The sequence below is a fragment of the Rana temporaria genome, chromosome 6, assembly GCF_905171775.1.
Source record: "Rana temporaria chromosome 6, aRanTem1.1, whole genome shotgun sequence".
Classification (NCBI taxonomy): domain Eukaryota; kingdom Metazoa; phylum Chordata; class Amphibia; order Anura; family Ranidae; genus Rana; species Rana temporaria.
Window position 1 is genome coordinate 117,995,496 of NC_053494.1, and position 25,300 is coordinate 118,020,795.

The 25,300-nt window shown below is 39.9% G+C and overlaps 1 protein-coding gene across 1 annotated transcript in view; it reads left to right on the forward strand.

Moving 5' to 3' along the window:
• LOC120943753 (cytochrome P450 20A1) overlaps positions 1 to 23,985 on the forward strand; it is a 51,295-nt gene extending 27,310 nt beyond the window's left edge. The window contains exons 9-13 of the mRNA XM_040357252.1: positions 2,187 to 2,307; positions 2,728 to 2,839; positions 8,611 to 8,675; positions 12,017 to 12,106; positions 22,279 to 23,985. Of these exons, the coding sequence (XP_040213186.1) occupies positions 2,187 to 2,307; positions 2,728 to 2,839; positions 8,611 to 8,675; positions 12,017 to 12,106; positions 22,279 to 22,429 (539 nt within the window). The 3' untranslated portion in view covers positions 22,430 to 23,985. The remainder of the gene's footprint in view (positions 1 to 2,186; positions 2,308 to 2,727; positions 2,840 to 8,610; positions 8,676 to 12,016; positions 12,107 to 22,278) is intronic.
• Positions 23,986 to 25,300: the final 1,315 nt, after the last annotated feature.

Below are 25,300 nucleotides of genomic sequence, written 5' to 3' on the forward strand. Positions count from 1 at the left end.
AAAGTTGATGTAAACCCCTCTGCTATACCCAATGAAGTGACTAGCCTCAGATGATACACCGAGGTGAAGCAAATCTCTACATAAGTTTTACATGTATATCTGCTGTCTATACTCTTTTTTTAGAATGTGCACATTGTGTTGAATCGTTCTTCCTGTTTCAGCAGTGGGTGTGGAGTCTGGGCATACACTGTCTGAGAGCTGAGGAGCGAAGAAATTTGCAGAGTCTTACTGTGAATAGACTGCTTATCTATCTCTAAGCACCCTCCCAGACACACATTTCCAGCTGCTTTTATAACTTGTGTCGATTAACTTGTCAGAAGCGACTGCTGATAACAGAGCAGCAGAAAGCTGAGGGACTTGAAGCTTTAGAGAGAGATAAGTAAACACTACAGATATACAGTATCTCACCAAAGCGAGTACACCCCTCACATTTTTGTAAATATTTGATATCTTTTCATGCTACAACACATGAAGAAATTACACTTTGTAACAATGTAAAGTAGTGTACAGCTTGTATAACAGTGTAAATTTGCTGTCCCCTTTTAAAATAACGCTACACAGCTATTAATGTCTAAACCGCTGGCAACAAAAGTGAGAATGTCCAAATTGGGCCCAATTAGCCATTTTGCCTCCCCGGTGTCATGTGATTGGTTAGTGTTACAAGGTCTGAGGTGTGAATGGGGAGCAGGTGTGTTAAATTTGGTGTTATTGCTCTCACTCTCTTACTGGTCACTGGAAGTTCAACACGGCACCTAATGAAATGAACTCTGATGATCTGAAAAAAAGGATTGTTGCTGTACATAAAGATGGCATAGGTTATAAGCAGATTGCAAAGACACTGAAACTGAGCTGTAGCATGGTGGCCAAGACCATACAGCAGTTTAACAGGACAGTTTCCACTCAGGCCATGCCATTGTCGAACAAAGATTTTGAGTGCAGGGAACAGCAAATTGACACTGTTATACAAGCTGTACACTCACTACTTTACATTGTAGCAAAGTGTAATTTCTTCAGTGTTTTTTTTTACATGAAAAGATATAATAACATTTTTACAAAATGTGAGGGATGTGTTCACTTTTGTGAAATACTGTATGTGCCCAGGCAAGATTACATGAATGAGGTTTACAACCACTTTAAGTACTACTGCAGGACAGTGGGGAAGAAACATGTATCACTATTTAAAATGGATAGGGTTCAGTAATATAGGTCCACAAATTTTAGTTTTAGGTGAAAAGATATAGTAAAGCCCCATACACACTATCGGTTTTCCTGCAGGTTTTTGTCTTCAGATTTACCAAAACCATGTAGTGCAAGGGCCTGCCTGATTGCATACAAATTGAAACTCTTGAGGTTTGACCTCATATTAGATGGTTTTGGTAAACCTGAAGAGAAAAACCTACAGGAAAACTGATAGTGTGTATGACGCTTAAGAGATGCATTATACTACCAAAAGTATTGGGAGACCTGCCTTTACACGCACATGAACTTTAATGGCATCCCAGTCTTAGTCCGTAGGTTTCATTATCAAGTTGGCCCACCCTTTGCAGCTATAACAGCTTTAACTCTTCTGGGGAGGCTGTCCACAAGGTTTAGTAGTGTGTCTATGGGAATGTTTGACCATTCTTCCAGAAGCGCATTTGTGAGGTCAGACACTGATGTGGCTTGACTCGCACTCTCCGCTCTAATTTATCCCAAAGGTGTTCTGTCGGGTTTAGGTCAGGTCTTTGTGCAGGCCAGTCAAGTTCCTCCCCCCAAAACTGACTTATCCATGTCTTTATGAACCTTGCTTTGTGCACTGGTCCAAATCCTTTGGTGGATGGGGGGTTATTGTATGGGGTTGTTTTTCAGGGAGTTGGGCTTGGTCCCTTAGTTCCAGTGAAGGAAACTCTAAAGGCATCAGCATACCAAGACCATTTAATGCTCCAAACTGCTGAAATAAGGTTGGGGCAGAAATTAGGGCGTTCCGCAGCTGCAGGAGAGGTGCGAGGGCCACATAAAATGACCCGGCGGAGCTTTGTGTTTGACACGTGCCTTATTGGATGGATGCAACCAGTTTGTCAGACATAGCCAGCTTCAAAGCTGGCAGCTTCGGATCTGCTGTCTTTTATGGCAGTTTACTTTTTTTTTTTCTAGAAACATGTAACATTTACTGTGATACTTACCCTGTCATTGACTTTGTTTTCTAGTGTGCACATGGGCCATTTATTTCTTAACAACCGCAGAAGGTGTTCAGGAAAAGTTGTACAAGGAAGTGACCCGGGTCCTTGGGAAAGGGCCTATCACAGTGGAGAAATTGGACCAGCTCAGGTTGGCTTTGTTTTCACCATTTTTAATTTGCCATGATCATGTTCATCACGCTGTCAGGTGTGCAAAATCCTTGGGTTAAGGCGGTCAACTGGGGTCACTGAACTTTTTTAAACTTTATCTAAAACAAAGGTTAGGGAAAACTGGTTGTTTGAAAAAAAAAAAAAGAAGATTTCTGCTATAGAAGGAAATATTTATGCTCCTTTGGTTTCTCATGGAGAAATCGATGATGTGGCCAGTGACGTACATCAATCCTCCTCAACCTGTAGACCATTAACTGTAGTAGATTTGCAGCACGCAGCCATCTCACCAGTTGATGCCTTGCAGGTTGCCCATTCCAAGAATACATCTGAAACCTTAAATTCCAGCTCCTCAGGTTCTATAGTTACTTTTTTTTTTTTTTTTTTTATTCTTTTTCCACAGCTATTGCCGGCAGATATTGTGTGAAACCGTGAGGACAGCAAGGCTAACCCCAATCTCTGCACGTCTACAAGAACTAGAAGGGAGAGTAGATCAGCATATTATTCCTAAAGAGGTATGTGATAGCACAAAAAAATCTCTGCCAAACATATTCCTTTACAGTCTTTGCTAGCTAAAATATTAAACACAATCTATAAAAAACATTGAGTATGAATAAGAAACAAATCGGTACAATTAACAGAATACCAATATATCAAAGCGAGAGAGAATAATAAACTAAAATTGGAATCTGCAGCTAAACCTGAAGGGCATCATGCCAGCCAAATTTGAATGAAATGTATACAATAGTAACCAGTTGGTGAATGCAAATAAAATGGGAAGGTGAGGAAGCATTTAAAATTGATGGTACAAAGTGGGGTAGAGTTCACTTATTGAAGAATGAAGGAAAAAATGCAGACTGCAACAAGTGGACAGTATTTTGCACTTCAGCCATTGTTCTAATCCTGACCAGGATACTATCTGCATGGAGTTTGCATGTTCTCCATGTGCTCTTGTGGGTTTCTTCTAGGTACTCTATTTTTCTCCTACACTCCAAAGACATGCTGGTAGATAAATTGGTTCCCAAGTTGGCTGCCTCGCCATCCTTGCGCAATTCTCGGGAAGAAAAGCACTATAGGGAAAAAACAAAGTTTAGGAAGCAACTGTTAAATCCTGTTCCTCTCCCTCTGCTGCCACCCTTCCTAATTATTATCACCTGTTTTATTTTTTATTTTTTTGCAAATGACTTTTAAAGGTGTTGTATAGGAAACATAATTTTAGTGTAACTTTAAATTGGATAAATTTATAGAAAAAAATGTATATATTTTATTTACAGTAATTTTAAAAATAACACTGGTCAAAACGGTCACAAATCTTATTGTCTATAGATAACATAGAAAATTATAAATGTATTTATTTAAAAAAAAAAATTAAAAAGTGTAAAAATGACTCTGGTCCATAAGGATGCCCATAAAGCCAGCACACAAACACTCACGCAATAGTACCAATAGTACCAAATGTAGAAAAATAATAAGGCAACCAGTGATGGGAGGGAAAAATCAAGTGCAAAAAAATGTAACCCAATGTCTGCTGTTAGTAGCAAATGTTAGCAAAACTAAGCAAGACGTGTGTATGTATAACTATATATATATATATATATATATATACATATATACATATATATATACATATGTCACACACACACTGCGCAGATATTCCTCTAATCATGTCCATATGCAGAATATAAAGATGTCATAAAGTCAGCCCACAAATGTTCATATAATGGTGATGAATATAAGAAATGGCAGCCATTAGTGGGATGAGAAATCCTGAAAATAAATGTACCGGTGTCGATTTGTTAGTAGCAACAGCTTGTGAATCAGATTAACAGAACTGGGCTTAAAGGGCATGCAGTATTTTTCATTGATTGTGCATATACTGTATGTCTGTTATGCAGACTATAAAAATGTCATGAACAGAAATGTTCACGGATAAATGCTAAAGATAGAATAAAACAGACAATAATGGGATGAGAAATCATGCAAATGAAAAGATACTTTCTTTTGAATAAAATGGGAATATTCAGACCTTCACAAATGATTCTCTAAAATATTAGCTGAGCTCATAAATAACACCGGTGATTAAGTGATCCTGTTTAACCACTTCAAGACTGTTTCACTCTCTTCCTGCACAGGCCATTGTTCAGTTTTTAGTGCTGTCAAACCTTGATTGACAGTTAATCACTCATGCAACACTGCACCCAAATTATATTTTGCCTCTTTGGTGGGGGGAAAAAAAAGGTTTGTTTTAGTTTCCAGGAAAACTTGGCAAATCTTTCTTCATAAATTTTAGACAAAAATGTATTTGCTAAATTTCTTTGGTAGAAACAAATCGGTGTATATATAGTCTGTGTGAAAGTTAGTCACTAAACTGTGGTATATTCGAAAATGTATCAATCCCGATGTGCTGACTGTCTTTTTTTTCTTTTCTTGAGGCAGTAAAATGGCAGGAAAGTAAAAATACCCCAAAAATTGCCTCTCTTTGGAAACTAAACGGCTCAATTTATTTAGTAAGAGGCCAGTAAGGATGAGCTCCGGCGTGTTCGCACAGCCCACGTGCAGAGCCCTCCAGGAAGTTGGCACTGCGCTGCGCTAATCACAGGCAGTGAGACATTGTCTCGAGATTGGTAAATATCTCACTGCCTGTGATTAGTGCTGTGCCGACTTCCTGGCCTAGTCGGCACAGCAATGGCGGCGATCTGTGACTTATTGCGGGATTGTGGCGGACAAATCGGACACTAATATGAACTGGTGATACTAATATAGTGATCAGTGCTAAAAATCTGCACTGTTACTGTACTAATGACACTGGCTGGGAAGGGGTTATCGGGAGCAATCAAAGGGTTAAGTGTGTGCCTAACCTGTGCTTGGTTACTGTGTGGGAGGTGCTTGTACTATGGGAAGGCAGAGATCCAAGTTCCTGCTTTGTTTGTTTACATAGGTAGACCGCAGTTCTGCTTGTGTCCCAAAACTATCGGCGGGTATCGAGTCTGTCAAACCCGCTGATTGTTTACCACTGTGTCCTATCGCAGCGGGAGTGGGTTGCAAGCGGCACGCGTGCACAGGAGAGCTACAGTATACGGTCAGCAAGCGGTTAAAACGCCAGTACCTGATCACCATCATGCCAGTCATATGATGAAGCTGTGCTGTACTGCACTGGTGACCATATGTAAAAATAAGAAATTGTGTGTGTGTGTGTGTGTGTGTGAAAAAAAATAAAATAAAAATTATTCAATTCAGTTTCCAAAAATTTGTGACAAAAAAACTTGCAATGCCTCTTACTAAATACCTTTCCAAAAAGGGGTCATTTGTTAGGGTATTTGTACTATCCTGGCATTTTAAGATTTCAGGGGCCTCAAGAAATGAGATAGGCCACCAGTACATCAGGATTGATCAATTAAAAAATGTATATATATTAGACGCTATAGCTTTCACACAAACTAAATAACATTATTGGGATTTTTGTACAGTGTTGCATGACCGCACAATTGACAGTAAAATAGCGCAGTAAAAAGTGAAGGCTTTCGCGCTACTAATGAGTAAAAAGTAAATGTGAACGAAGTGAATGATAACGTGTTCTAAAGCTGCAGAATCACTGTACACAATATATGAAATAAATAACAAAAGGTGATTAGCGCTAAAGAAAATCTCTACAGGGATACTGAATGGATGTGGCAATAACACAAAATAATTAAAAAATGGATGCAATACACACAAAGTGCAAATGGTGGATGGGCACCGAATGAGTGAGTAAAAGTACAATTAGAATGAATAAACAAACTGAATGAATAAAATAGAATAGTGAAAGTCCTAAGTATGGAGGAATCTTCCTTTGTGGCTGGTGGTTCTCAAAACCATGGGATAGTGATAGCTAAGCTTCTCCCCTGGAGACATCAACTTAGGGAACTATGCAATCACACAACTATATCCATGCCCAGTCTCCCAGAACTCTCACCTTGGTGGTGTGATAAATCGCACGTAGCATAAATAGTAGGGGCCTTAAAGGGGTTGTAAAGACAAAAAAATGTTCCTCTTAAATTAAAGTCTGACAGTAGCTGCTAAAGTAAAAAGTAATGTTTTGCATTATAACTAGTTTGATACCTGTTAAAATCGAGCTGTTTTATTCACCTCCGTCACTCCCGAATCGTTATTCTCACTGACTTCCTGGTGTGTGGTGCGCATTCATTCTTGCTACATCACGGCCTAATGGGAACTACAGTTCCCATTAGGCTTAGTCTCCATGCCTGTGAGGGATAAGAGAGCATCTTCACGCAGGGCTGTAGTCATAGGGAGGGGGTGAGCACATTCTGCTTTCCACCATGCAAAACGGCTCGGATGCTGGTGGAAAGCAAGAAGAGGAGGGACAGGAAATGGCATTTTCAAACCTGGATTACTGTATTTTGGAGGTCTAAAGGAAAAACGAGGTAAGTGATATTTAAATGCTCTTGCTTACAGCAATCAATTGATCTAATAAAAAACGAACCTTTAGTGTTCCTTTAAGGAATGATTTCTCTCACTTCTCTCCAAATCCTTTCCAGTGATATGTTTTAATATAGCTGCTCGCCTGTAATAATCCTGCTGGTCTCAAGTTAACAGACCCATTTTAAAAGGCCAAGTTATACATTACAATAGCCATTAGAGGGCACTTATAATCGTAAGTACCAAACCGAATATAGTGGAACCTCGAAATGCGGTTTATGAGCAATTTGCAATAAATAAAAATCCTGACTCGCTTTGCGAGCGTTGTCTCGTAAGAAGAGCAGGATTCAAGCCGCTGGGGTGTTCAGTACCGCATTTGACCAGAGGTGTGGGGGCGCCGGTGACGTTCGGAGACACTTGGAAACGCTCTGTTCATAAGTGTCTGAGTGGTCTCCGAGCATCTGAGTGTTTCCGGTGCTCCCGTACCTCTGGTCACATGCGGTACTGCATAGATGAGCAGTTTTCTGTGGAACGGATTATCTGAGTTTCTATTATTTCCTATGGGGAAACTCGTTTTGATATTCGAGTACTTTGGATTACAAGCATTCTTCTGGAACAAATTATGCTCATAATCCAAGGAATTACTGTACAAGGTTAAAAACAGAATGTTGCAAAGATGAAGATATCTGAACATTTGTCAAACTATACACTGAACATTTGTCAAACATAGTGCGAACTTCTAAAGTATTGGAAATCTAGAAGGGCAATTAAATAAACCAGAAGGTTAACTCAAACGGCCCATGCTTGGACCAGCACTTAAAGTGACACAATGTAAAAAGAATATTCCCTGCGCTGCTGTGGGAACTAGCCAAGGTGAGAGAAAGGGCTAGTGAGGAAGAAGGGTGAAGACAGCTACAAAGCACTGGGAGGTTAATCCACAACTTAATAGAAAATTTGAGATAAAGAGTAGTGCTGAGCTGTAGAGGATGAGTAGCTAATATATGGGGGCACAAAATATGTGGGTGTAAAGCCGTATTCCACCACCCCTCCAGGGACGCTGTGGGCAGGACACACAGAGGACCCATCCACGCTTAATACACACATGCTGTAACCTCACAGCTGTGAGATAAGAGGCTGCCTATTATCATGGTGCACGGCGCAGAAGAAGCGCACTACTTCACATTATTGTCACATGCGATTGAGCATGCACAGGAGTTTTGTTGGACTATATGATTTCATCACATTGCACCTTATTTTTTATCACAGTCACCGATTACTGTTTTGCACTTTATTATTGCATCACTTCTTTACCTTTAAGAGAAGTTTCTGTTATTAATTTTGAGGATTTTATATATACTTACATTTTTGTATGCTTGTTTGTTTATTTACAGTCATATCGGATCTATTAGCAATTTGAGAGTTGCACGGGTCTTTGGATTTTAGATTGGCACTGTCACTTTTTTGATGTATTAAATTGCTATATCTGAAGCCAGCAGGCTATACAGATTCACACCCACATATTATGTGCCCCCATATTTTAGCTACTCATACTTTACAGCTCAGCACTACGCTAATCCTTTCCCATCTGACACCTTCCATATCCTTGCTTAGTTTCTCAGTTTATCTTCTTTTATAACTCTGTGTTGCCAAAAAACGTAATGCCATACTTTGGTGTCTGGATTGGAGAGAAGTTTCATTTAAATACAGTATATGCTGTGGCCTGGGTAGAAGAGCAAAAACAAAGGTTATTCGTATTAAATCCAAACCAAAATCATCAGTATTCATTATGCAACATCATTGTACCGTCATTCTAAGAGTTGGATGAAATTTTTTTTTTTGAAAAATTTCACCACTTTTCTATTTTTTGCAGACACTTGTTCTCTATGCTCTTGGTGTTGTTCTCCAAGACAGCATGACCTGGCCAGCTTCATACAGGTATGCACTTTTGATATTCCAATTATATATATTTTTTGTTTATTCCTCCCTTCTTTGTCTTATGTTATATTGGCAGCATTTCCCAGGTGCATTAATAAGACCTGGTGTAATATACTTATGCACACATGGGTCAAATGCAACCTTCTGCCAGGCCTTTTGTATTTTAATGTTCATAGTGTATTACCTTAATTATTGCTTTCAGATGGGGTGTATTGGTATATATGGAGATAACCTGCAATTGAGTAAAGGTGTGTTTTTTTTTTTTTTTTTTTTTTTTTTTTAATAACAGACAATTGCTGCATGTTACAATTGTTAGATTAACAGGCAGATCATCACTTTAGTTTATGTTGGAAAGTCATGTAAACTTCACTTGTTTTGTTTTACACCTTTCATCATTTAGCCTTCTTACCGGCCATAGATTGATCAAAATGCCCTGTTGAACCAGCCAAATTTTGATCCATCTATGGGCAGGCTGGTTGTACAGAAGTCAATATCTCGACAACCAGCCTGTTGGAAACTTTACCACTGAGTATAGCCAGCCATGCTAATGCGTGTGTTCTGACCACAGGGAAGCTTCTCTGCTGTCAGAATACAAAATCTTAGTGAGAGGGATACTTCTATCCACCTCAAATGTGCTGCATTTTCACTGCTGTGTTGGTTGAGCAAAAGAATTTGACTCGTGTATGGTCTGCTTTATTCTCCATAATGGGTCTAATTTTTGAAACGCCTAAATCTTGAATTCTTGTCTATCTCATACAGTATCTCACAGAAGTGATTACATCCCTCACATTTTTGTAAATATTTTATTAGATCTTTTCATGTGACAACACTCAAGAAATTACACTTTGCTACAATGTAAAGTGGTGAGTGTACAGCTTGTATAACCGTGTAAATTTGCTGTCCTCTCAAAATAACGGTTATAAAAGCTGTACACTCTCTACTTTACATTGTAGCAAAGTGTCATTTCTTCAGTGTTGTCACATGAAAAGATATAAAATATTTACAAAAAGAAAGTATTTTGCTAGCTATGGAATCTGCAGCTTGGCATTGCATGCTATTAAAGCGGGGGTTCACCCTAAAAAAAAATTCTAACATTACATCCAGGATACTAACAACATTTACAGTATGCAGGTCTTTTTTTTTTTTTATTGCTGTACATACCGTTTATATTGAGATTTTCTCCCCCGGCTTCCGGGTTCTGATTCCCGCGGGACTAGGCATTCCTATCGCTGGGTTAGATGATTGACGTCTGGTGAAACAGTTCCCATGTCGCACAAGGCGCGTCACCAGATTTCCGTAAATAGCCGAGCTGCGAGTCGGCACTATACGGCGCCTGCGCCCACCGTGTAGAGCTGACTGCGCAGGCGCCGTATAGCGATAAATTATTCCCTTCCATCCCTGCCCCTGACTAGTTATGGTCAGCTTTAAGAAACCTTGTTTTGGCAGGTCCCGTGTCCATGGTACTTGCCCTCTTATGGGGCTTCTCTTTTCCTCTATACTCTCTCTTACTTTTTCTCCTTTTTCCCGTTTCCTTCTTCTCTTATTGCTTTCTGATATAAAGGCTAGCAATGTAGACTGCTGTCTGTACTCTGGGTTACAGATTAACATAGTCTATGACGCATGCCTAATTTTCAACCTGATCCTCTATGGCAGTGGTTCTCAACCTGGGGGTCGGGACCCCCTCGGGGGTCGAATGATGATTTGCCAGGGGTCACCGAATCCTGGACTGTTCCTGAAGCCTGCACCGCTCTCCCAGCCACTTCGCAGCCGCCCATTCAATTTACGGCATGGCTGGGGGGGGGGCAGAGACTAGAGGTCAGCTGACTGGTGGGGAATGTGAAGTGGGAGGGGCTAGAGGAGACCCTATCTCCTGATTTCGGCATAGGTGTCACTGCTACGGGACACCACAGAGCTGGAGACACAGTGAGTAACACTACCTGTGATTATAGTTGCCATTAAAAGTCCCCACTACAGTTCTCAGATCAGCAGATGACCTTGATCAAAAGCACCCAAGTTGGCAGATCAGAACTCCCCCCCAGCATTGCCCCTGATCCCAACTCCCCGCCAGCCCTGCCACTGATCCCAACTCCCTGCTAGCACTGCCATTCATCCCATTCCCCCCCACCAAGGAGTAAAAATAGAGACTACATGGAAGGGAGAGGAAAGAGGGGGAGGAACAAAGAAAGGAAGAGAGAGAATAAGTGAAAGATGGCCAGATGGGGGGGAATTTTTTTTTTAGGACAGAGAGTGGTAAAAGAGAAAGAAAGGAGAACAAAGAGTGGTACATCCTAAAATGTACCATAAGGGGGTTCAATACTGTACGAGTGGAAGGAACTCAGGGAGCGCTAAATGTCCATGGGTTAGGGGCGCAAATTACTTGTCTTGCCTTGGAATCTGACAACCCACAGTACAAAAATAATTTTACTGTTGGGGGTCCCCACAACTTGGTAAATTTTATCAAGGGGTCACGGCACTAGAAAGGTTGAGAACCACCGCTCTATGGCCCTGGTTCTAGTTTGTTTTGTTATTTATTATGCATTCATGCGCTACTTCTTTATATATCTGTTCAATGTTGCCCCTGGGTGGGCAAACCACGTCTTGTTACGACTTTTTAAAATTGAAACGGAATATATAATTTCTAGCAAAAAACAGTTCAATGTGCTCTTTAATTAAACTATTAAAGTTGAGCCCTTTTTAAATATCAGGACCGCATTGGCCTTGTGCATATCAAGTGATATACTATTCCAGTTATTAAAGAGTCTCTAAAAAGTAGAAAACAATGACTTTAGATATTGCAGAAATCAGCTGCTTGAGGACCCTTGGGTGTAAGCCATCTGGTCCAGGATCTTTATCCATCTTTATTTATTTATTTATTTTGACTAAGGGCTGGACTAAAACAGCAGCTAGTGTGTGGTTTGGATCAGACTGAGCTCAGCGCAGTGATATTTCCTTTATTTTTTCTTCTAACTAACTTTATTGAGAGATCACACAGACATCTCATAAAGTTCAATCGCCAGCCTCATGGTGCAAGGCAGTGGATTTCCTCGCACTGCACGGAAAAAGTACTGCATGCAGTGCCACACCCACACACCACTGCAACACAATGTTGTGAACTGGGCATATAAGAGACCAGGCATTTTGCCTTGTCCATGCGGTGTGACTGCACTGGAAAAGATCTGCCCAAAGCAGCCCCACCGCATCTGGTGTGATCAAGCCGTTGTCATGTTGTTTATTTCATGTTGGGGTTTTGTTTACTCTGCAAAAAATATTTTGTATGCTTATATTTAGGTAAATTGTTACAGAATTTTGACTTGGTTATATTATATGCTATATTCATTCAGATTCAACCCAGACAGATTTGAAGAGGAATCTGCGAAACAAAACCTTACTTTGCTGGGCTTTTCAGGAAGTCAGGAGTGCCCGGAGCTTAGGTAAGAATTATACATGTGAAAAATTTACCTAGGGCTCATTTTTATTTCATTGTAGTTTTATTTTGCAGATACACTGATCAAAATGTTTTATATAGTACATTCTTGAAAAATTTCAGGAAGTACACATTTCAAATACATTTTTTTTAGTATTTGCCTGAATGCGGTTTATGCTGTGACCTTTTATATTACTTACTGCATCTTTTCATGGCAGTGTTTTTAACTATTAGATATTCCTAAATTCTTTATCTAGTGGTAATTACTGCCAGCACATCCTCCATGCTAAACGGCCACCAAGAGAAAATGAATTCTACCATAAGCCACACAGAAAAAATATATTGGGTTCAGCAATTGCAATAAGGCTAGGAAGACATGGGCAGTTTAAAAAATATTCACAATTCTACCATAAGCCACACAGAAAAAATATATTGGGTTCAGCAATTGCAATAAGGCTAGGAAGACATGGGCAGTTTAAAAAATATTCACAATCGCCAAAGGTTCCATTTATCAGGGCCATTTCACACAATAAATCGCACAGGAATACAAACCTGGGTGCAGTGCAATCTCAGCCCATTTATGTGAAATTGCACTGGACCGCACCAAAAGTATATTGTATGCACTACTTTACAAAACTTTACAGATCGCTTGGTACTACTGTACCATTTAATCCAGTGCAGGCAAACTGATTGCATTTGCGACCTGCGTTTGGGGTGTTGTTAACAGTGACACACACTGCAGGAAAAATGCACAAAATTTTTGTTTCTTGTTTTTTATTTTTTCCCCTCACCTCGTTCTGGTGTAAAATGGCCACGGAAAAATTGGCTGCCCAATGACCGGGCCAATTTTTGCGATTCGGCATTGTGTCGCTTTAACTGACAATTGCGCAGACGTGCGACGTTGCACCCAAACAAAATTGACTTCCCTTTTTCCCCACAAATAGAATTTTCTTTTGGTGGTATTTGATCACCTCTGCGGTTTTTATTTTTTGCGCTATAAACAAAAAAAGAGCGAAAAACTATTTTATCCTTTGTTTAGGCAAATATATATTCTGCATATTTTTGGTAAAAAGATATGGCAGTAAGCGTATATTGATTTTGTGACTACGACATTATGGCGGACACATTGGACACTTTTGATGCTATTTGGGACCATTGTCATATATACAGCGATCGGTTCTATAAAAATGCACTGATTACTGTGTAAATCAGGGGTCTCCAACCTGTGGGCCGCGTCCCAAACCGGGCCGTATCGCCTCTTCTGTCGGACCGTGGAGGAGATGTAATTTCAGCAGTGCGACGGCAGGGGAGAGAGATTGCATCATCTCTCATTGCCCGCACTGCTGTTCTGCCCTTACTTAAAGGGCCGCGAAGGCTGCTCGACACAGAAGAGAGAATGACGTCATCTTTCACCACCCGCCCTCACTCGCATGTGCCTGTGTTTCACCTGCAGCTAGTTTGCCTGCGCTGAGGAGAGGCGGACGGTGTTGTTATTGGCTGAAAAGTACTCTGCAATGCTTGATTTTACATGCAAGTAATTAGGTAACTCTGGCAATCCCATTCTGCTAGCAGGCAGCTTGGCAAGTGACATTCCCATCTGGTGGCAGGCAGCGTGGCAAGTGACATTCCCATCTGGTGGCAGGCAGCGTGGCAAGTGACATTCCCATCTGGTGGTAGGCAGCGTGGCAAGTGACACGGTCAGGGCTTCCACTCGTTCTGCTTTATGGCGAGTTGAACTATTTAATTTTATATTACAATGTAATGATAGAAATAATGCATTTCAATCATCCTGACACCATAACAACCATGGTGCCGGAATGACTGAAGCACTAACACCAGTCATTGTCTGCTAAAAACCACAAACAGCCAGTCCCTGGTACCAAAAAGGTTGGGGACTGCTGGGGTAAATGACACTGGCAGGGAAGGGGTTAACCACTAGGGGGGCGTGGAAGGGGTTAAGTGTTTCCTAGGGAGGTGACGGGGAGCAGTAGATCACTGTCCTGTCACTAGGCAGAACAGGGAAATGCCTGTGACATTGAGTCTGCGGGCATGGTCACGGAGCTCCCAGCGGGCTCACGCATGCCCGCTAGGCGGCAGTTTAAAGCTACGCAGGTACGTGCCATTCTGCCAACGTAAAAAAACGTTGAGTAGTCGGCAAGTGGTTAATGTTCTCACACAAGATTCACAGATTTTCTATTTGCATTCAACTGGAAACATGTGTGCATCCTGGATGAAAGTTGAATAAACCCGTATTATAAATGGAACTCCAAATAATTGATCATCGGACAAATTTTACCTCATTCACACAGCTGCATTTATTTTTAATTTGAGATAATATTTGTTAACTTGATACAGTTTCAGATTTAGTCAGAATTTTTAGTTATGTTGTGTTTGTGAGGCCTAATAGTGATTTTAGTGAATTTGTGCAACTGTCACAAAACCTTCCAAATTTTTAGTTTTTAGTCCAATCTTCCTTTGATTTCAGAAAGAATATATGGTTCAAGGGGGTCTTTTGGGGGAAAAAAATAAAATAATGAAAAATTGCAAAAATTGTCTGTCCACCTGAGGTTTAAAGTGGATAGCAGGGCCTAGCAACCCATCACACTGATATATGTTGTGTTTTTTTTTTTTTTTTAAAGAGCATAAATCTCTGCCAACATTAAAGCCCAAGTTGAGCTTTAAAGTGGTTGTAAAGGTTTGTGTTTTACTGAGGAACAGGAAGTGAGAAATTCAGACAAAAGAAAAAAACATTTAGAAGGGAAATCAAAGGAAAGGGTAAGTGAACCAACAATGCACTAGCTTAAAGGAATCCATTTAGAAAATAAAAATGAACCTTTTCAACCCCTTTAAGTAGTTTGTTTAGGCTAAGCTGGCTCTAACTTTTTTCTTTAACATATACACTGTTGATGCTATATAGAATGTATGTAGCTGATGATACATACCGTACAGTGCTTTGTTCTGGCTCAGTGCTTCCCATCTCATTCCTAGAATAAAAATCAGGCTGAACTCTGTGTTTCTCAGCATTTCACAGGAAGCCTTATGTTTTTATCAATGAATACAAGGCTTCTTTTGAAAGGCTAAGGTGGAGATCATGACATCTGCCGCCTCTCCATCTCAGCAATTCAGAGAGAGCCTTGTATTCATTGAGTAAAAAAACAGGACAGAGTTCTGTTCTGCTGCCTGTACACAATGCTGTAAAGTGTATGTATCTGATGCCGGCAGCCACCTGTATTGGTAAAGGAAATGTTTAAATTTTAATGTGATAGCAATGCTGGCGTTGGGCTTTACAGCACTACTTCATATAGGAGACACAAATTACATGTGTAATGCCGCGTACACACGATCGGACATTCTGACAACAAAACAGTGGATTTTTTTTTTCCGACGGAATGTTGGCTTAAACTTGTCTTGCATACACACAGTCACACAAATGTCGGAAATTCCGAACGTCAAGAACAGTCATGTACAACACTACGACAAGCCTAGAAAATTAAGATTTTTTTGGGTCGGAATTGCATACAGACGATTGGAATTTCCGACAAGAACTTTTGTTGTCAGAAAAATTGAGAACCAGCTCTCAAACATTTGTTGTCGGAAATTCCCACAGCAAGTGTCCAATGGAGCCTACACACGGTTGGAATATCCGACCAAAAGCTCACATCGACCATTTGTTGTCGGAAATTCCGACCGTGTGTGCGCGGCATAAGGGTTGTTTTTCACCACGGAACCATGGAAATGGCTTGTTGCAGTTAGAGAGGTAGTTGCACAGCTTACAATAATGTGACCTGAGCAAGTACACGGGCTCAGAAATGTATGTTGGCGCATCCTAAAATATAGCTAAGATGAAGTATATAACGGAAAGCGGGGAATTAAAGGTTTTTCAGTGATGGATGACCTATGTCACACAGGTAAATCTCTATTATCTTTCTGATCCTGATGGACAACCTGCTGACACATTGTCCAGTGAGAAGGCCTTAGTAAACAGTTGAAGCACTTTCATTGGACAGTGGGATGTCAGGTGAGTAAGGTCTACTGGACACCTTGCTTTGGCCGCTCTTAGGCTAAACTTTATTTGAAAATAGCTAAAGATTTGCTTTATACAGTGCCTTGAAAAAGTATTCATACGTAAATGTCTTTTATTTGGTTTGTATGTGATGGACCAACACAAAGTAGCACATAATTGTCAAGTGGAAGGGAAATGTTAAATGATTTTTTAAATTTTTAACAAATATCTGAAAAGTGTGGTATGCATTTTGTATACAGCCTCCCTTTACTCTGATACCCCTAACTAAAATCTAGTGGAACCAATTGGCTTCAGAATGTTTGTAGATTTGTACTCATATCTATCTATCTATCTATCTATCTATCTATCTATCTATCTATCTCTAATGTGTGTGTGTGTTCTGAAATAGCGGAAATCCTCTTTTTTAATTTAGACAAAACTCTGCTTGTAAACTGATGCTCATAGTGTATTATACTTTAACAACTTTGTGCCCAAGCCAATTCTGACACTTCGCTCCTAAATGTAAAAATCATCATCACTTTTTTTTTTTTTTTTTTTCTAGAAAATTTATCGGAACCCCTAAGCATTTTATATGTTTTTTTAACAGAGACCCTAGAAAATAAAATGGCGGTGATTGCAACTTTTTATGTCGCTTTCACTCTCTAGATGTGCAAAGCTAATGGAGACATAAAGAAGACTTGCAGCTGTAAAGGGTGGTTCTACAAAGTATTTACTAAACACGGCACACTTTTTACATACAGTATTTATTTGAAAACCATTTATCATTTTCCTTCCACTTCACAATTATGTGCCACTTTGTCTTGGTCTATCACATAAAATTCCAATAAGATATTTACGATTTGGTTGTAACATGACAAAATGTGGAAAATTTCAAGGGGTATGAATACTTTTTCAAGGCACTGTAAACCTTAACCTGTTGATATTTTATATAGTATGAGCAATCGCATTATGATGATCCGCATGAACAACCGGCTTTATCTATCTGTAGTCGTAAATTTGATTTGTGTGCTTTCTGCTCAGTGAAGCTTGGCAGACACTGATAAACACGCTGCATCTGCTATTCATATCTGATGTGATACTTTGTTCTGCATTGTACACTGTTACAACAAATTTTGTTTGCTAACACTTTTGCATCTTCTTGTGCTCTAGGTACTTGTAAGATACCTGTATAATCCACTTAAGGGGTCAGTCCACCAAGTATTGTAGTTACATGTGGCCAGTCACTCCCTGACCTGCAATACAGTGTCTCTGGTATCTTGGATACTCAATATAGACACCACAGTGCATAATACAATGCATAGTAATGCGCTGTATTCCAATATGAAACTGGGAACATGTTAGTAGAGATCCATGCTATTTTCTAATCAATGTTCCCATTACAGCCTGCTGAAGTGCAGGGGTTGCATATCATATACCAAAGGGGCCACAGTTTGGGAACCAAGGATTTAGGGACTGAAGATCACTTAAAATCAGTATAATTCTTCCTGCAAGGTTGTCTCCCCCCCCCCCCCCCCCTACTAGACCATTCAGTCCTGTGTTAAGATGCCCGTGCACAGCCAATTTAACTTGTTCAGCCTGCTGAACGAGGAAACTGACAGATTCCTCAATCCACAAAAACAAGGTAGATGAAGGAACTGTCAGAATACACTAATCAGCAGCTGATTTTCTGCAGTTGCTGATCACTAAAATGTTTGCTTGTTCGTTCAACAGATGTTGATCAAAGGATCAACTTCTGTCGAGCAGACAGTTACACACTGATCAAAATCCTGCCAATCCCTACTAAACCGGTTGAATTTTTTGATCCGTATATGGCGAGCTTTACCTGTAGACTACAAACCACTAGCCAAGATTAGACGAGGAGCAGTATTTTTCAGACTTGACTCTTAAGCCTCGTACACACGACTGGTTTTCTCTGCAAAAACCAGCAAGAAAACTGCTTCTTGCCGAGATTCTTGTTCGTGTGTACGAGGCATTCAGGTTTCTCGTCTGGAAATCTGGCCAGAATCTCAACGAGAAAAAAAAGAGAACCTGCTCTCCTATTTTTCTCGTTGAGATTCTTGTCGGCCTGTTTCCCCGACGAGAAACTCGAGAGTGTGTATACTTGCCTGTCGCTGTGGAAACCCGCGCATGCGCGAAATGACTTTGATGCACGCGCGGTAGTTTCCACGGCACAGGTAGGGTGAAGCAAGATGGCAGCGATGGCATCGAATGTGACGAGTGCATGCTCATCGTACGCGATGACGTCACCGTGTTCTTTCCTTTTAAGAGAACTGCGGTTCTTTTGAAACTAAAGTCTGTACACTCGGGCGGGAAGCGTTTCTTGCCAAGAATCGCGTCAAGGAAAACGACGGGTTTTTCCTGACGAGATTCTCGGTCCTGTGTACGAGGCTTTATTCAAAATACAGATGAATGAAGCTGTCACAAAGTAGTTAAGTAAACTCAAAGGCATCTGTGTAAATGGCCGTGCCTTTTATCTGTGTCCACTATGTGAACATGTACAACCCTTGTTGCCAACTGACTGGATGAGACATCCACATCCCTAATACATAGTGTGAAAACCAGGTTACTCAAAGGGTGGGACTTTTAATGGACCATGAAAAGTAAGGGTAGTAATAAAATTACTATCGACTACCTGAGCAAGGCCAAAAGCTAATAGTGCTAGTATTGTAGAATGCCTTCATGAGGTCTATGCTTAATAAACCTATATCCCAGAATATCTTTATGGCAATAAAGTCTCATAAAAGCAATCCAAAGATTTATTTCTGGTTATTTTGCATTTAGACTTTATGATGTCTGCTTTTTTGCCAATGAAAGGGTGTGATTGGACAATCTTTAGCTATTTCTTGCTGCGGTTATCTTTTACTGACTCGCATGAAGTTCTTGGTGGACTGTGGAGGGCAATCCAATTACAGGAGACATCTGTGAAAATGAAAGTGATTTTATGTAAAGCACAATTTATGTCTCTGACACAAATGATACACATGTGTTGAATTTTTTAGATGCCAAAAGTAAACAAATGGGTCCTGTTTAGGCCTCATGCACACGTTTTTACAGCAGCTGTTTTTGGCTGTAGATGTTTTTTTCTACAGTCATTAAACTCTCCATGTTATCCTATGTTGTTATCCTAGGCTGTTATCAGGAGTTTTGGGCAGTGGCGTTTTTGAGCAGTAAAAACAAGAGTGTTTTTACAGTTTAAAAACGCCTCTAACAGTAATAAACGCTTAAAAACGTCACTCACCAGCGTTTTTTTAACGTTTTTGATCCATTGGGGGGGGGGGGGGACACTAAAAACCGGTATTGCAAAAACTTTGAAAAAAGTTGAAAAACTCACTGCAAAGCTACTGGCTTTTTTATAGCGTTATTTTAACGTCCATGGTGTATGAGGACTAAATGTGTTGTGAAGTGTTACTGGCAACATTACCAAAATGACAAACACGCCTGGAAAAAAGAAACTGAATATATATATATATATACACATACACACACACACACACACACACACGTTCTGGCTCATCCGGGTAGGGTGGTGGCTCACTCCCACTGTGATCACGCACAGCGGGAGCCCAGGAGTGAAGGCATAGATCCTGTGTCTCTGCAAAGCAGGGACTAGAATCCATGTCTTCCCCCTAGTAAGAGCACTTCCCACAGTTTAGTAAAACGCTGGTTAGGCACACGGTTAACCTTTTTGATCGTCCCTGATGATAACCCCTTCCCAGACAGTGTCATTGTTACAGTGACCGTGCATATATTTTTTAGCACTGATCACTGTATTAATGTCACTGGTCCCCAAAAAGTGTCAAAAGGGTCAGTGTCATAATGTCCACCACATTATTGCAGTACCGCTATTAATTGCTGATCGCTGCCATTACTAGTAAAAAAAAAAAAAAAAAAAAATATCCCATAGTTTTGTAAACGCTCTAACTTTTGTGTAAACCAATCAATTTACGCGTTTTGGGATTTTTTTTTTTTTACCAAAAATATGTAGCAGAATCCACATTGGCTTAAATGTATGACGACCTTTTATTATATATATATATATATATATATATATATATATATATATATATATATATATATATATATATATATATATATATATATATATATATATATATAAATTTTTTTTTTTTTTTGTGGATGAGTTTTATAGCAAAAAGTAAAAAATATTTCTTTCTTTTCCAAAATTGTCTGTTTATTTTTTTTGAGATACAAAAAAAAAAAACGCAGAGGTCATCAAATACCGCCAAAGGAAAGCTCTATTTGTGGGGGGGGAAAGGACATCAATTTAATTTTGGTACAGCGTTGTATGACCTCACTGTTTTCAGGTTTGATTTTTCAGCTTCCTGTGTTGCCTGCCTGCTCAGCAGTGTAATGATGATAATAACTTGTTCAATAGCGGGAGGGAGATCCCTCTTCTGAATCATTCTCCTGTGCAGGGAACTGCTGATTCATAAAGCTTTCCACCTGAGTGTATGATGTCAATTTTAAATGTTAATTTGCAGTGTTTCATATTTTTCAGAGTGAAAATGTAGAAAAACAATTAAAATGCGACTGTTGAAGAAACCTGATGGATAAATACATAAAAATCATATGTACATTCTTATTAAAGCAGTTTTTGTTGTTGACAGCACAGCTTTTCAGTGGTGTACATTTTCTTAGTTCTTTTACCTCTTTATTAGCTTCACTCAAATATGGCATACCCCAGAATCACTCTTGCTCCTTTTAGGCTGGATTAATACTTTTGCGGTGCAAATTTTTTAGCTCTCTTATCTCTGCAGAGAGATAAGAAAACTGTTCAGCAGATCATCTCCATTTTAGCTGCGAATTTGGAGACCTGGGAGAGGAGGGGGAGGGGGAAGTGTATTAAGGTGAATGAGAGAAATCCTGAAGAGAAATGAACACATCTGCGAATCAGATGCGTGCCCATAGGAGATAATGGGCCTGAATTCGCACCTGAGCCGCACCGCAATGCCTAGAAAACGCACACGTTTTTTCGGCAAGGCGCAGTGCAAATGCATCGCACATATATGAACCAGCCTCATTGGAATCAATGTATTTTGTAATGTTATGCGAATTGGATGCGGTTTAAGCCGCAACCAATTTGCATAGGTGTGAACCCAGCCTTATAGAATTTGGTATGAATGTTAATGGACCTCTAACATTCAAATGTTCTATAGGAGTATCTGGACATCCTCTCTAAAAACAGACTCTCAGCTCAAGTATAATTTCTCTGGTTAACATCAGAAAAAAAGTAACAGTACTGAGCGGCGGGGAAAGATTAATCCCATAGTCAAATATTCAGCAGGAACCTGCCCTCATCCAAATAAATAAACCTGTCCCAAAGAAGCCATGTTTTCTTCAGATGCTCTTGTCTGTTCTGAGCAAAAAGCACAGGGGGGGTTCATTTAGTAAAGGCAAAGCCACTTTGCACTACAAGTGCACTTGAAAGTGCAGTTGCTGTAGATCTGAGGGGGACATGCAAGGAAAATAAAAAACAGCATTTTAGCTTGCACACGATTGGATGATAAAATCAGCAGAGCTTCCCCTCATTTCAGATTTTTGCCCTCAGGTCTACAGCGACTGCACGTCCAAGTGCACTTGTAGTGCAAAGTAGATTTGCCTTTAGTAAATCAACCCCAAAGTCTTCCAGATTTTTGATATCCTCTGCCTTGCTGAGTCACATTGAAATAGACGGAGGGTCTGGGTCTTTCCATCACAAAGTGATGCAGGCTTTGACAGCATTAAGTAAATGACGGAGGACTGATCTCTCATATGGGCGTTTTTACCTGCCAAAAGATGTGTATCCATCCAGTTCTGAGATTTACACAATCATATCACAACTCTGTCTGAAGGGGCAGGAGACCTGATTTTTCTCTGCCTGTAAAAAGACGGTACTGGATAAGAAACAGTCTGATGGGCCCCTCTTTCCTCCTGTTGGCATGCTCCTTGCAGCACAACTGATTCCTCATGCTGCTTCTCCCTCTCCCAATCTAAAAGTTGTTATAGGATAGGCTGCAAAAAGCTGATAAATCATTTTGGAAATGCAAGCAGCTGAATTTATCAATGAATACTGAGCTGCATTTATTGGTCCCTTTTTTTACATCTGCTTGCACTTCCACAAGATTTTGTTAATCATATCTTTTTTGTTTTCCTAGGTTTGCCTACATGGTGGCAACAGTCCTTCTCTGTGTCCTTGTACGGAAACTGCATCTGTTACCTGTGAAAGGTCAAGTGATGGAGACCAAATATGAGCTAGTGACTTGTCCTAAAGAAGAGGCATGGATCACGGTGTCAAAAAGAAGCTAAGCCAACAAGTCAGTGGACTTCATGGTCAGCTGAAGAGCCCAGAAACATTTGGGAAAACAGATGTCCATTTTCTAGCAGATGAAGGTTGAGACAATATTGGCTACATTGTCTGCCTTTATTAATCTGTTGTAAGGAACTTTTTTTTTTTTGCATGGTAAAATGAGTGCACTATGAGAACAGTGGAACCAGTGTTAATGCAGACAAAGCTGATTTACCCACATGTTCTAAATCGCTGACCAAATCCTTTTAATATATTTGTCCTGAAATAGCATTACAACCTTGTCCTAGAATGGACAATTATCCAGTTATTGGTATAAAGCAATATTTCGTAATGCAGTCACTGCCATTTTTGTCTAGATCCAGATGGAAACTTTTTACAACACGCATATTCCTAACTCGCAATATCTGTATATTGTTTTGTAGGGTTGAATTTTAAAGTGCTTGGTGAGCCACTGACCTCATATGAGCATTTACATATCAAGAGTTCCAAAATATTTCATTGGCCTAATGTAATGGTGGGACATCAGAATTGCAGACATTTGATCTAAGAAGTATGTCTCATTAAGCAGTCAAGTGTTTTTCCTGTTCTGGGGCATCGGCAGTGAATGGGCCTATAATATAAAGCTCACAATTTTATGGAAGAGTTGGTTTAATCATCTTATGCCTGACGTTACCATGATATTTACTTCTGATTCATGTGACATTTTATACAACCTTTGAGAAACCACAGTCAAAGGTTGAGATTGCCTTTTCTTGGCTCAGAAATGGAAAGTAGCAAACGACTTCCACAGAAATTCCTAATGTGTGTTCAAGGAGTTCTAAAGCAGACCTAAGAAGGTTCTAATAAGAGTGCTGGACTGTTTGTGTTCTAGCCTTGGCAAAGTATCATCTTTCTCTTCTGGCCATGTGCATTTTGTTTTATATTGCTTATATATGATGGATTCCATAAAGTTTGCCACTTTTTTCCTCAACCAAACTGTTAATGGAGAAGAAGCAACACTAATTTTGGCTTGCCTTACATTTGGACAAAATGTGTTCCTATTTTTAGTAGGCAGATCAGTTGCATTCCAGTGTGAACTATTCTTTGAACTTTTCGGTTGTAACGCATAACGCTTTGGCGAAGCTTATCTGGATCTCGGGCAAATCCAGAACATCTTTTCCATGCACGGCAAATTTTCAAGCCATCAATATGGAGTGCCCAACATTACTGAATTGCCTACATCTTCACTGAAGTGCATAATGAATCTAAGAAGGACAGCTGCATTATTGCCATGTTCCATATCGAAATATATGCTTACTTCTAGGTGTAGCTGGCCCTTTAATATAAATCATGTTGCTGTTGATATGGATCAATCACTAGGAGCGATATCTTACAATTGATAAACCTACTGTGCCTTTTCAGACATGTCTTCTTTGTAAACACCACTGCCATGTAAATTTATTTTTATCTATGAACAAAATGACTGTGGAAAAAAATATACAAAAATGTAATCTGTTATTTGTTTTGTGTGTATTTGGGAAAGACATTTGTTATGAATACATAATGCTAACCTGTGCCTATTTGATATATTGTCCCTAACTAGACATCCTTCTAAAATAAGCTTGTTGAAAATCTTCTCTGCACTGGTAATAATATATTGTCAGGTTCCTACGAGGGATGTGTCACACCTTCTGCATTTTATCACAGAATATTCTAGCACATCTGTTCGCCGTTTAGCAATGCAGTATATGCAGTGTTATAGTTACTCTGCCAGGCCTATAAAGAGATTTAATTCCTAGCCAGATAAAACAATTGGCTTCATTAAATGGCTGAAAAAAGAACAGCCCACAGAAACCAGTTTGAAGCTTTTTCTTCAACTGCCCCAGCCCTAATGAGGTTTTAACTGGATTGTACAGTGTTGGGCAATAGTGAGACAGTTTACTTCTTAAGAGGAACTTGATACCCTTCCCCCCTCCCTATTATTAAAGTGGAAGTAAACCCTCCTTTTGTTTTCAGCCATGGAAGCTGCCATCTTAGCCTCTGTTTACTCTGCAACTGCTATGATGCTGCACATGTGATCCTTTAACACCAGCCATTGGATGGCTTGACAGTTTGGTTGAGAGCACAATACATGTGAACAGCTAGCATTCCGGCATGCCAGGAATGTTAACTGTTTTTTGAAACTATCAAATCGATGGGTTTACTTCCGCTTAATTTTATTTATTTATTTATTTATATATATATATATATAATAACAAAAATAAAATTTAATCCACCTCATTACCAAATGTTGGGTTGTCCCCAATTTGCATACCCACCCACCCACCGAATCCAGGATTGTTCTGGTGCGGTTCACATTCCATTGCCACAAGCCGGGTCCCTTGGCACCATCTTCATCCCTGATGTCATCGAGAGTTGTCTGTCTCTTTCAGGTTCAGACATCTGGTCCCAATGATGGGCTTCCAGGCCCACACTTCTTCACTCACTGTATAGAGGCCTATGCCTCCTGGGTTGTGACATGCATTTTCCAGGAGGCACTAGGAGAGGAGCACGCCATTCTCTCCCAGGCAAGAATGGAAGCCAAAGGGACATACCGGAGCGTTTAAAAAAAGAAAAGAGAGAAACCAAAAAATTAAGGGTGAATATCTTTGTGTATGGGAAGCATAGTCACCTTTCAGTGTGAAGGTCCACTTTAGGAAAATCATTTGTGATGGGAAAGGGAGTGTAAAAAGCTGGTTGACTATAAACGTTTCTGTCCACTATAATAAGAAGAGCCAGCTTGCTCCTATGTTGGAAGACATAACCTAAACTCAGCATGAGGTCATGTGGCCTCCTGCATTTATGGACACCGATAGCAGATATTTTTGTCAAGAAGGAGATTTCTGACGATG